The sequence below is a fragment of the Pteropus medius genome, unplaced genomic scaffold (assembly GCF_902729225.1).
Source record: "Pteropus medius unplaced genomic scaffold, Ma_sr-lr_union100, whole genome shotgun sequence".
Lineage (NCBI taxonomy): Eukaryota > Metazoa > Chordata > Mammalia > Chiroptera > Pteropodidae > Pteropus > Pteropus medius.
Window position 1 is genome coordinate 8,765,202 of NW_024354503.1, and position 13,706 is coordinate 8,778,907.

Genomic DNA, 13,706 nt, shown 5'->3' on the forward strand with positions numbered 1-13,706 from the left:
CAATAAAAAAAGCACAAGAAAGTTAAATAATAGAGCATCAGTTGAATAACTCATAGTGCATCACTGAACTGACATACATGTTGCAAAATATTCAAGAAGATTTTTTAATCAAGTAAAAAAAATCAGGTAAAATATGAGCAAGATTCCTATTTAATTTAAACACATATGATTGATACATATGTTCATAAAAAAAGAACGGAAATATATACACTAAAATAATACTGGTGACTATATTTAAGAATGGTATTTTCCCAGTTTCCCTTTTCCGATGTTCAAAATTTTAAATATTTTCTATAAGATATTACTGTTATTGGGAGAAAACAATAAAACTGATTTTAAAGTGAACTAAAAGTTATGCAATCTTTACAATATCTAAGTAAATATAAAATCACAAAGAAGATTGAGAATATGATAGCAGCACTGGTAAAAAAGGAGAAGGTAGAAATCTATCTTTCTCTATGATCTGCAGCATGAGCTATGATTAGAATCAGGTTTCTATCAGATTCTGGCTGATTACCTAATCAAATTATCACTGGTCAAATTAGAAGTCGTAATAGTGTATTTTTATGTAGGTATTTCTCTTAAGGGCCAAGTTTTTGTAGCATGAAGTATACGTAACAGGATTTATGAATTAGGAGACAGGATTTAAATCTTAAGGCAGACTGTTACTGGTCATAAAATGATCAAGAATTAGGAAATTAGCTGCTTTATTTGGGCTACTTTTGCTCTTTTTTCATCATAAGAATGGATGAGAAAGCTATGAGACTGCCTAAACTGATTAAATGATACTGCTGTTGAAGCTGAGAAAATTAAGCTAAAATATAATTAACTTTCAGCAAAAGATGAATGTAGTCCAATCATCTTAACCAGGGATATTTGTTTTATGGGTATACATTTATATCTATTAAAACACGTTCATCATTAGTGTTAAAACACCTGGTTGTTAATAATTCTAAAATGTTGCTTAAGGGAGTTGTTTCCAAGACACACACACACACACACACACACACACACACACACACACACACACACACACACACACTCTGTTCTAAGGGCAACTCTGTTTTTTCCTGAAATTGATTTTAGAATCATTATGAATTAGCGAGAAAGATAGGAAAATGCATTTTTCTTAAATGATAGCCTCCTTTTTCAACATTTTTTTCTAGAAGAAATTATTTTGATAATACAATGCCATATAAATTTGAGTTTTCCCCCAAATTAATTTGTTAATTGATTTCAATTCAAATGAAAATAAAAAAGTTGTATCTGTATATATATGTACATAAAAACCTGAAAAACTGATGCTAAGATTCATGTGTTTTGTGTGTTAGATATACTTTATAATTTAAAAAATATATGGACTTTAATTTTAGCAGCTTTATTGTAAGAGAAAGCAATGGAAAAGCACTGGCAGTGTTATAAAGGTGTGACTCATTATTTTCCAATAAAATGTTTATCAGTCTTTTAGTCTGAGGCTCTACCTCTCTAGTTATTATGTAACCATGACATTTAATATCATTGTGTCTCTAGATCTGGCTAATATTTTGGCCTATCATGACTGACAGCCTTAACTAATTTTTATCTTACACAACTAATTCGATTTCATCATTAGAGTCACAAATAACAACAGGGAAACCATGATGATTTGATTTAATGTTAATGATAATGTTAACCATTTAGCTGGAGACTCGAGTTAAATCAGCCTTTCTCAAATGGTCCACTTAGCCTTGTAGAAATCAACTCTTAAAGAATGAATTTTATCATACAATGGGATTCGTCTATCATTACAGATAATCTCATAATTATTACCTGAAATATAAAATATAAGATTGTTTTTGTAGGAAAAGATGAGGCCAAAGAAAAATTCGTTTTACAGCAGAAACCGTAGTTAGGTGCTATCTGGCAAGTGTGATACTTCGTTATCCTGTTAGGTTATCTCTCCTAGGCAGGACATCATTTTCAATTTCATTCAAACTGAGCAATTGTCAGTTACATCACATCAACTAGCCATAGCAACTGGGAAGTTAGTGCATATCCTTACACTCTTAAATAATGATAATGAATAATTTTTTGAATAGTCTAAAAATAGGGTTTATTGACAAAAATCATTCATAGGCCAAATCAGAAGGGAATGCAAAATCTTCAATATTTAGGCAACTAGATAAAATCTAGTTAGCGATTTGATTTTGATAAATGCCAGCTTGAACATGAGAAAAGCAAGTATAAAAAAGAATAATAAAAAGAAAAAAGGAGAATGAAGAAAGAAGGTATAAGAAAGTCAGATGAGAGGAAATTAATGAGATACAGTTAAATTAGATAAAGCCCTGCTTTAGGATAATGATGCAAATACAGGATTACCCTCTGTAGCATTGAGTTTCTGTGTTTATTAAAGTTGCCACCCCACTAAAAGTGTGACAATTCTCACAGATCTTTAATGAAGTAGAATGCACATGAGCTAACTGGTTTGTAATGTAGCATACCATAAAATAAAGATATTCATCTGGATTACTCTGAGAGAAAAGAGATCAAAAGAGAACAAAGTTATTACTAATAAATACTGTAAAAGAGCAACTCATAGAATATGATATAGAAAATAGTTTATAATTATGTAGCATGATAAGTCAGATATAATAAATTATTGTTTAATGAAACCAAATGAAGAAAGATTTGTTTTATAAAATGCGATCTGTCAGTATTGGCATTAGTGTATCACAAAAGAAAACTTATTCTAGGGAAGAATATATTGCATTAGGGAAACAAAAGAAATAAGCCTAGACAAAGTTCAATTAGTGGAAGAATGTTTTACATAAGTTTATGTAGAAAGTATATTTTTTAATATTCTAAGGAGATAAAAATTTGGAGAGTACCGCGGTATTATTTACACAAGGAGAGGTGACAATGTACCATAATTGGCATAATCAAATGGCATCCTACAGTGAGAACTCAAATATTGATTACTTTTAGACATTCTATTATTCTATCCTCATATAAATCATGTCAGTTTACTACTATTACTAAGACTATTTTACATTTGAGGAAACAAGTATAGTAAGACCATGACTTGAGTATATCTACAGAGATCCTAACAAAGCCAAACTTTAGGTCTCAAATACTTTATCTCCGTATGCTATTTATTTGCATGTGACCCATTCTCTTACTATGAATCTTCCATAAATATATTAATTTTGATGACTGAAGCACAAAACTTTCAGCTTATTTTTTTAACTAAGTATAATTTATATTTACACATGAATGTAAGGAACTAAGTGTGATATCTAAATTAATTTGGATGAAGGTTCCAGATTCTTATATATTCAATATATAATATCGAAGTAATGACTATACCATGTTTGCCACATAGCTGCAGATAACATTTTTAGCATTTTATGAGCTTAAAATATAATTTCAGTTGTGAAACAGAAAAGCTACAGCATCTTTTGCGCCATTAGGAAGCATGCCTACCAATGATAAATTTTCAGGAATATTTAGTCAATGTAATAAAGTGTGTTTCATCAGCTCTTACCAGACATTTTAAATATCCTGGTTTTGGACTTTTAGTAAATAGTGCTTATTTAGCTCTCCAGTGTAAGGTGGGGAAAGTATGTTACCATGAAAGGATGTGATCAAACGCTTTGTTCAGATATTCATTCTTTCATTCTTTCTTAGTCACTTAAACCAAGCTGCTGGAACCTCTAGGCACTTTGCATTTGTTCTCACTTTGCTACTCTTAAAGTAGGACCCAGCATTTCACTGTGCTTCTAAGACTAAAATCCAAATCTGCAAAGCAATCAAAAAAGTCTAGATTTTAGTTTTAAAAAAAATTTTGTGAGATGAATTTATACTTCATAGTACTGAGCAAACTTAGATGTCTCATTAGATCTGTCTTATAATGGAGATCTTTGCTGCAGCCTGCTCAGCTTCCTTACCCTATCACTAGTCCCCAGCCTAAAGTCTAACAGCCTCTCAAACCCCTTTTTTTGGTCTTGAACCATTTAGTTTTGCCCTTTCTTTTGCATCACTGAGCATTGCACCTATTCAGCAGTTAGATGAACTCATTACCTGGAAAACAGCTGAGTCATTGTTTAGTACATCAACTCATCATGTTGGGCTCTCAGTCCTCACATTACATGAATGATCATAGTATGCTCACCAATACCAGACCTGAGAAGGGAGAAGAGATTCTGCATCTGAAAATACTAAGATTTTCTCCATATCACTCGTTATTCATTCATTGATTTACAAATTATTATCTTAGTACCTATTTTGTGCAAAGTACTCAGTCAATGATTTAGAGACACAAACATAATTTTTTAAACAGTGCCTTCTCAAGGGTCTTATGCAAATAGATATAAGACATTAGGAATGAAATTAGAGCAAGCAAGATATTTTACTGGAGTTTACTGGAGTACTAATCAGTGCTAAGCCATTTGCAATTGGATATCACTGAGGAGGTGATATTTAAATTGACCTTTGAAGAAAAATAAATTATTGATAGGTGGCAAGGAGAGTACCTAGGTAATAAAAAAAAATTATTACAAGAATAATATACAAAAAGTTGGGAAGTAGCTTTCCACTTCCATGGAACAGCAAGTAATCAGATGTGTATGGAATTTGCACACATGGAGAGACTTGAGTTATAGACTGAAACATGAGACTGAAAAACTAACATGGTACAAGATTATTTTATTTCAAGGTCCTTGAAATAAAAATTAAAATAAAAATTCTGGAACTCATCATATAAAGAATGAGAGCAATTGGTGTTTATTAGGCAGAGTAATTACTTGATATCCACTTTTTTCTATTTTTAAAAATTCTCATCTGGTGTTTCTTTGTTTACAGCACCCTTCCATCATACCCCATCCAATTCTCACACTTCTATTTGGTAAAAGGCGTAATTTAGCTTGATTCACCTCTTATGTAAAATGTTTCACCTCTTCTGTTAAGCTTTGCAGGACCACTTTTTCTCAGACAAGTTATATGCTTCTCCTATATTTCTTGCTTGGGTTCAGACTATTTTTTAATGATCTTTGTATAATAATCATCTCTTTTTAAATTTCTTTATCTACCTCTCTTCACTTGAATTCAGAAGAGAATTTATCATCGGTCTTTGTATCCTCAGTGTCTTTCTAGAATGTTGCCTTCTACGTGCTTAATAAATTTTAGTTGACTGACAGATCAGAACTATGCCCTGGTAAGAAAAATTTATCCTCAGTGAGAGGATAAAATGAGAAGATGATGAGGGGGAAAAAAAAAAAGACCAAAGAGAGAAAGCTGAGCATATGAGATAGATGCATGAGCACTAATTTGAAGCTGGCCCTAGGTAACTTGCAGAAAGGTTGTATGTTATCATATATGGGTTGATTTTGCTGAAAGAAGATATACTTTTTTTGATTGGCTGTATGTGATATATATATTGGAGCATTCAGTTGTTTTTGGTTTTTTTTTTTTTTAAGATATACAGAAACCATGATCATTCCTCCTTAAAACAGAAATTTCTTTTGTCTAAAAGCTTAAAAATTACTCTTAAACATGTTCAAGCTATATGCTAGTAGAGTCCATAACAGCGAGAAAAAAATCAAGAGATTAATGTACATCTCATTCTTTTCCATAAAAAGAAGCAATATCTGATATTGCACATTAAGCTTAAGATTAGTGATGTTCAAAAGTTCAAGTTCTATTTAAATCTTACTCAGTTGATTCAAAATTAATTATGTTATTTCTCTCTTGCTTTTCTGCAGTATGCTGTCTGGCTAGTCCTCTGGGTTACGTGGAATGTGTTTGTTATCTGCTTCTATTTGGAGGCTGGGGACCTCTCAAAGGTAATTTGCCATCTGATTTGCCTGAGTCATCAGTAGTGTGTTAACAAGCCTCTTCCTAAGTAAGGCAGAGTCTCACCCTACTCTTGTCACTTAGATGAACCTCGAATGAAGGGAAATTGAAAGGTGTCCTCTCTATATCTCTGCATTTCTACCATTAAAAAATAATATGTTCTAGTGTGTCAAAGTTTTCATGTTTTTAAGCAAAAACTAGTGTGAAATATTCATTAGCACAGTGACCATGCTGTAGACTTTTAAAACATTGACTGATGAGAGATTTCTAAGCAGAATAGGAATTGTTTCAAGATAAAATCGTGAAGATTATTTAAATCACTGAATTTGTTATTACCCTGTTAAAAATTTTCCCTGATTGGGCTCAAATAGCAGTGCAATAATTCGAACAATTAATGGGTTTTAGTTGAGTAAAATTGTACAAGAGAAATATAATTTATTATAGAATTGAATAAGATAAACATTTTACTCTAAAATAGTCTAGGAAAGACAAAATGCGTGCTTTTTCATTAGGTTTTTCTATTTTGTGCTGTCCTCTTTTGAGTATGTACATGTTTGTGTTTGAGTGTGTGTGTTGCTATTTTATTTCTACCCTGAATGCCTTTAGTACTGAAATAATGTAGATTTTAGATTTTTAAAACCAGCATTCTTCTATTGGAATGCAATTAACAGCAAATAAGTCAAATGAGATGATCTATTCAAAAAAATAGATTGGGACACTTGAGAGGTTTGCAAACTTATACTTCTTCACAGTAACTTTAAGACAGATTGTAAAATGTTCTTTTACCTATCCCTTATTAGACGAGAAAGACCGTGCAAAGATGTCGACATTTTAAAAAATCCAGGGATGATAACTTGTGTTAAAAGGCAAAAAAAAAAAAAGGAGCTAAAATGTCACCAGAAATTATGTTTTCAAGGCTCTATATTTTAGGGGGTGGGGGATGGGAGTAGTAGTAATACTTGTTTATAATCTAGCATACAGGAGTTTCACATTTGCAAGGATGTTTATTTATTATATTAAGTATAAATAACCTTGATTTGTTTTGTTCTATGGTGAACAATGAAGGATAAAATAAGAAGGTGATATTATTGTATAAGACAGAACCAAGGCTTCCGGAACCCGTGATTTTATGATCAGATTTGGGAGAAGTCCTCGCTATGGCCTTCTGCAAAATCTGACCTGGTAAAGGCATTTTTGTGATTCTTGTAGCTCATTGTCCTCCACACTTTTGGCAGCAGGCAGTACCTTCTAAGATGCTGTGACCAATGAAAAAGAATTGTTCAGGTGTCTGTAGGAAGGACACAGACAAGACTGCTGCTTAAAATTGACATTCCTTCCATGCCAGAAAAGCAACACATACTTTCCAAAGACTTGAATTCCTTACCCAATTTATATATCCTCACTGCCTTATAATCCACTTAATTCAAAGAAATTCTACACAAGAATAACTTTTAATAATATTCTCAATTTTAAATAATCACTTTAAAAATTGGAGGGCATTTCTATTGTCTGAGTAAAATGATCTAGCAGCAGATTAGAGTTTCTTTAATATGAGAGAGAGAGACAGACAGACAGAGAGACAGAGACAAAGAGAGACAGAGACAGAGAGAGACAGAGAGACAGAGAGAGACAAAGAGAGACAGAGAGAGAGAGAGAGACAGAGACAGAGACAGAGAGACAGAGACAGAGAGAGACACAGAGAGAGAGACAGAGAGATTGGGATCTGAGCCAAGCTGGCTGCACAAATGTTCTGTAATTGTGTTCACTGCTCCACATGTTAACTGCAGGCACAAAACAAAGCTTGTGATCTCATGACCTTGGACATGGGCATTGAAATCATAGCAAGGGCACATCCTAAAACATTACAGTTTAAGACAGTTGCAACCCAAATGACTAAGAATTCTTCTAATGCACACATCCAGGTAGTGACTATCCCTTAGTAATGAAGCAGTTAATATTCCTTTTCATCTTATAAACCAATGCTAGGCTGTGCAGAGCACATGAAAATTTAATATTTTTTAACAAATAATCTAAAAGAAAACCATAAAGGTCAAAGTTATGTAGTTATCTGTACCAGCATTTTCCTCCCTTTTCTATGGGGTTTGAGAAAGGAGTATTTATACCATTTAATTCTTTAGCTTCTACAACTGCCTCACATTCTTCAGATAATACAATGACAGAAGGAAGCAATGGTGATTGAAAAATGTACAGATATATGAAAACTCAAAAATGGGACTCCTGAAACTGCTGATAATACTTAGGTTATAGAATATAAACCAGTTTTTTCTCAACCCACCAAAAAATAAAAATAAAATGGTTTGGTCATATGAATGGGTCAATTTGTTTGAGGCTGAGGGAGAAATATGGGAAATTGAATTAAGGAAGAAATTCTATGGTCTTATTTATGTAAAAGAAATCTACTTATTTCCATTAAATATTTTGTAAATTGAGATTCCATCATAATGACTATTTGCAAAAAATGATAAAAATATTAAGACGAACTGTTAAGAGTTTAGAATGTTGTGGTCATTTTCTACAGTGTCTTTTCTGCTTTTTCTGCTAAACTAACTGCCATGTACTAATGAGCAAAACAGAGATTAGAGTCATTAACCAAACCAGTGTGTACATTCAGTAATGAAATGGCTTAATTATAATAATATGATACACAGGACTGACCTGTTTGACCTTCATTTTTTTTGTACCCATAGTAGTATAGTTAATATATTTTCTTCATTGAAAAATCTGTATAAATCTAACATTATTATTAAAATATCAATGAATATATTTATTATCCCCATAAGATTTAAGAAGAAATAAAACTAATCCACCAGAGAAACTGCTTTAAAATTTTTTATCTCAGTTAAATTAAAATAATGGGAGTATTGTATAAAACAGTGATAACAATAGATAATAGCAACCAATAAAAATACATTTCATAATAATTATTTCCAAATTATTTACATTAATTGTTTAGATATCGGTTTTGTATCTATATATCCTAAAGCATCATACAGTACATTACAACTTGGATTGATATTTTAGTAGATATCCAGTTAAGGAAACAGATGACAATTAGTTTGTAACCCAAAATGTTCGCTGACTTTGTAGGCAATTGACTTTGAACATTTAGTGTCCTGGACTATTGGATTTATAGTTTTGAGAACTCCTCATATAAATAGTCATCATTTTGTTGTGTTTTTCTTGGCAGTTGTGATTCTCTTGTTCACATATCAAATAGAAAGAAATGGAAACTAATCCTAGCTATCAACTGAATTGAGTTATTTTGAAGAGAGGAGATCTGCTGTTTGTTCTGTAGTAATTTTTAAATTCAAAGTGTATAGCAGTTAGAAAGAAAACACATATAATGTAATAATTCACCTATTAGGTTCATCACCTGGGAAAATGAAGTTTATGAAACAATTTTTTATTAGTAATATACAAGAAAAGATTCAATGGTCTTCTGGTTATCTGTAAAAGCCTATATTCTGTTGGATGTCATACAATTGTATATTACTCACGATGAAATTATAACACTTTCTTTATATGACTGTTTGAGATCTCAGTTTATACTTTTGTAATTTATGGGACACCATTAGTGAATGATGCACCTATATTCAGAAATAAAACAAAAACCTTAGAGAGCATGAAAGAGTAACCAAGGGATTATTTTATACTTAAAGCAACCTAACTTTTTTTCTTTAACACTTTGAGACTAGAGATGTAGGTACATATCTGTCAGACTTTATTATATTATCAGAAACTTACCTAGTTAAACATAGCCTAAAGCAATTACTTATACCTAGTGATATGTATGTTTCAGGATGAACACATTTTTAATAACAACTGACATATTTGATAGTCGCTTCTGAGATCTAGATATAAATTTTTATTTTAAAAACGATATATAATAAATATAAGAATGTGGCATATTTAAGCTTTAGGGAATAGAATTGCACTTGCAAACATAAGAGACAGGAAAAAGATAAAACCTGTCATACACGGTAGGCAATAGGGTACAGATCCTTAAAACCAGATGTGAGTGCTGTGTGGAATAATGTACCATTGCAACAATCCCAGTTTTATTCCTTCTATTTACAAAATTATTGATTTAAAGAGATATTTGATATTTGGTATTTGGTATGGAGAGAAATCTATTATCATTTTTTAAAATTTCAATTAGTGTTGTTCTTTAAGAAGTAAAAATATCTATGCAATTACTAATGAACAAAGAATTTTTCCGATAATTGATTTAAGACTAAATTAAATATCAAGATGATAATTTTTTATTTGTATCTTTTTTTATTTTGCTTTTCTTAATGTAAAATGTATATAGTCTAGGAAAATTTCAATTGCTACTAAACTAATTAGAAAATTTTCTTTTCCCAACCATCAAGGTTGATGTTGCTTTAGAGTATAGAATAAAATGCTCTATGTGTTATTAAGAATTAAATATGTAATTTTCCCCAAATAGAAATTAACCAACCTATTATAATTTCATCAGTCACTGCCTGTCTTCTCTTGTTTTCTTTAATAGTGCATTGAATTAAACTGGTTATTTTCTTACTTCTTCATTTTTTTTTTCTTTGCTTACTTTTCATACTTCCTTTTAATGCCCTTAAAGTGGGGATTAGGGTCATTGAAACTTTCTACTTCTCCATCTACATTTTTTACTTGAAAATGCCATCTACTGTCATAATTTAAGCTACCATCTCTACACCTATATTTACTATATTTATATCTTTAGTCTTGACCTTGTTGCTAAGTTGAAGTCCCACATCTCCAACTTTCTGCTCTGTCATGTCAATTCTATTGTCACCTTAAATTCAACATGTCTAAGAGAATTTGTCATCCCCAAAGAATCCAACTTCTGTAATTCACTTTTTACTCAGAAAATAAAAAAAGGCAAACTTTAGTTTGAAGAATTAATAAAAGAGGAAAAAGACTCATGGGGATACAGAAATCATTATAGATTGACCATAAGATGAAGCAATAAATAGATTTTTTAAATATAGTGTTTGTGCATATTATAAATGTCAGACATCAACACGTCAAAACAGTACAGATCTGCTGAAGTAATAATACTCTGGCAAGGAAAGTACCCCAAGGAGATGAGCTGACCACTCGAGGATACTACATCCTGTGGGCATTTACTGATTCCGGTTGGGGCAGGAGGCTAATAATCCAGGCTTCGAACCCATAGAAGGCTATTTCTGGGATATGTATAAATTAGCATAGCTTTGAGGGAGAGAGTCTCAAGCACATGGATAATTTTCTTTTTAGAATATTTGGTAAATTCTGTGTAAGGCTAAAAATATAAATGGAAAGACTAAAAAGCAGCGTAAAAAGTTTTTGGCAGTCTTACAAAATGGAGATTGTAGGTAGGAGAGAAGCTCTACAGAATAAACTAGACTTAACAGTTGAGAAACCTGGAGATTGAGCTAGGGGCAAAGGAGATGCACAGTAAATATTACCAGGGCTAAAATCCAGGCTCAACTCAGCACAGTTCTTACTTGAAGTCATTGCTTTTTCTGTCTAGTTGAGGAAAACGGAAAACTTCTCAAGAGAAAGATAACATTCTGCTAGTCTTTTACAATTTATTTTTGTGCATGACATTAGGCAATTGAAAATTCCTACATATGCTAAAGAATGAGCTTTATTACTACAAGTGAAGAAAAAATAGACGATTGAGACAGACCAGCATATGATTCAGATATTGTGATTAGCTGATAAAAACTTTAAAAAACAATACGTTGAAGAAAATAATGGAAAAACTGGAGATAATATATTGAAAGATGAGGAATTTACCCTTAGAAAATTGGAATCTAGATAAAGAATCGAGTGGAAATTCCAGAACTAAAAAATATAATATTTAAAAGTAAAAACTTATTAGATATGTTTGGTAGTAGATTTTAAAGATTAGAAGACAAGATTGGTGAGCTGGAGGACAAGTCAATAGAAAATATCCAAACTGAAGCACAAGGGTTAACAAAAAAAAGGATAAAAATATAAAAGAAGATGTCAGAAATATATAGGTCTCTGCTAAAGGTTCAATATACAAATAATTGAATTCCTAGGAGAAGAGAGGTGGAATTGGACAGAAGCAATATCTAAAGTGATAACAACAGAGAATCTTCCAAAACTGATTATATGTATCAACCCACGGATTCAAGAAGACTTTCAGATCTCAAGTGGAATAAATACCAAGAAAACCACATTCAGGTATAAAACTGGTAGCACTTTTGAAAATCAAAATCAAAGAGAAAATCTTAAAAGCCATCAAAGATAAAAGACACCTTGCCTTTAAAGAAATAGTAAAAAGACTGACAATTGACCTTCTAACAGAAATAATGAATCTAGAAGGCAATTGAATGGCACCTTTAAAGTGTTCTCAAAGTGTCAACCTAGATAGAAAGGAGTTAGTGTTCTAAGTTTATAGCATCAGGGAAATGGTAAAGATAAAATTTATATTAGATTATATATTTAAAGAATTAATATTTTCTTGTGAAATGATAAAAAGAAAGCATATCTACCAAAAACCGACTAGAGATAAAAAATTAAATCATGGAAATAATTGATTAATCCAAGTGAAACTAATACAGGAGAAAAACTAACAAAAAACAGGTCAACAAGAAAAAAAAAAATGGATGCTATAATCCAAAATATATCAATAATTACATTAAATCTAAATAAACTAAATACTCCAGTTAAAAGACTAAGATTGTCTGTCGAGGTAAATATACAACACCCAAATATATATTGTATATAAGATACACACCTAAAATACGAGGATTAATATTAGACAAGGTAGTGTTTAAAGCAAGAAGAATTACTAAAGATAAATAGAGTATGTCATAATGATAAAAGGGTCAATCCACATGAAGATATTGAAATCAGCATTATCTGAATTAAATAATGTCGCTTCAAGATATATAAAGTAAAAGTGGACAAAATTAAAAGGAGAAATAGTCATATCCAAAATCACAGTGGGAGATTTTTAATACTCCTCTCTGAATACTTCAATCAGATCAAAATTCAAAAAGGATATACAATGTCTATATAACACAGTTAACAAACTTAACCTGACATATATAGAACCCTACATCAAACAATAAAAAATACATATTATTTCAAAGGCATATAGAACATTTAATTATAAAATGATTCCAAACGTAAAATGCTCAAAATATAGAATGATTTGCAATTATTCATCAAGTATTCTCTGGCCAATGTGAAGTCAATAGGTTGGAATGGAGATTAAAAAATATTTTGAACTGATAAAATCTTGGGGCATGAATCTAAAGAGGCATTAGAGAAAAATGCATGACTTTGTATAGAGATATTAAAAGAGAAGAAATGCTGAAAAATCAATGATCTAAGTTCCCATATCCAGAAGCTAGTAAAGAAATAGCAAATGAAACCTCCAGAAGTAGGACTGAAATAATGATGATTGCAGAACTTAAAGAACACACAGCAGAAAAAGAAATCAATAAAGTCAAATTATTTCTTTTAAAATGTTAATTTTTAAAATGCTATCAAGATAGATCAAGGGGAAAAAAGTAAAAACACATTCTGTTAATAACACAAAAGATTCTACAGATTACATAGCGAGACAGTAAGTGACGAACAAGGTTAAGCCTATATCTTTGAAAACCTGGATGAAATGGACAAATTTCTTGGAAAATACAGCTTGAAATAAGTTAAAAACCTGAACACTCTTTTATCCATTAAAGAAATTAAATTATTTATCAAAACCGGCAGAAGAAAAGTCCAAAACTTTTTGTCCACCTGACTTTACTAGTGAATTCTTAAAAACATTTAAGAATGTCATAATATCGATTTTACATAAACTTTTTCAAAGAATAAAGCGGGAATGCCAT

General features: G+C 31.2%; 1 protein-coding gene across 1 annotated transcript in view; it reads left to right on the forward strand.

Moving 5' to 3' along the window:
- Positions 1–13,706, forward strand: part of NKAIN2 (sodium/potassium transporting ATPase interacting 2) — an 828,054-nt gene that overhangs the window by 449,343 nt on the left and 365,005 nt on the right. The window contains exon 3 of the mRNA XM_039854273.1: positions 5,739–5,819. Within this exon, the coding sequence (XP_039710207.1) occupies positions 5,739–5,819 (81 nt within the window). The remainder of the gene's footprint in view (positions 1–5,738; positions 5,820–13,706) is intronic.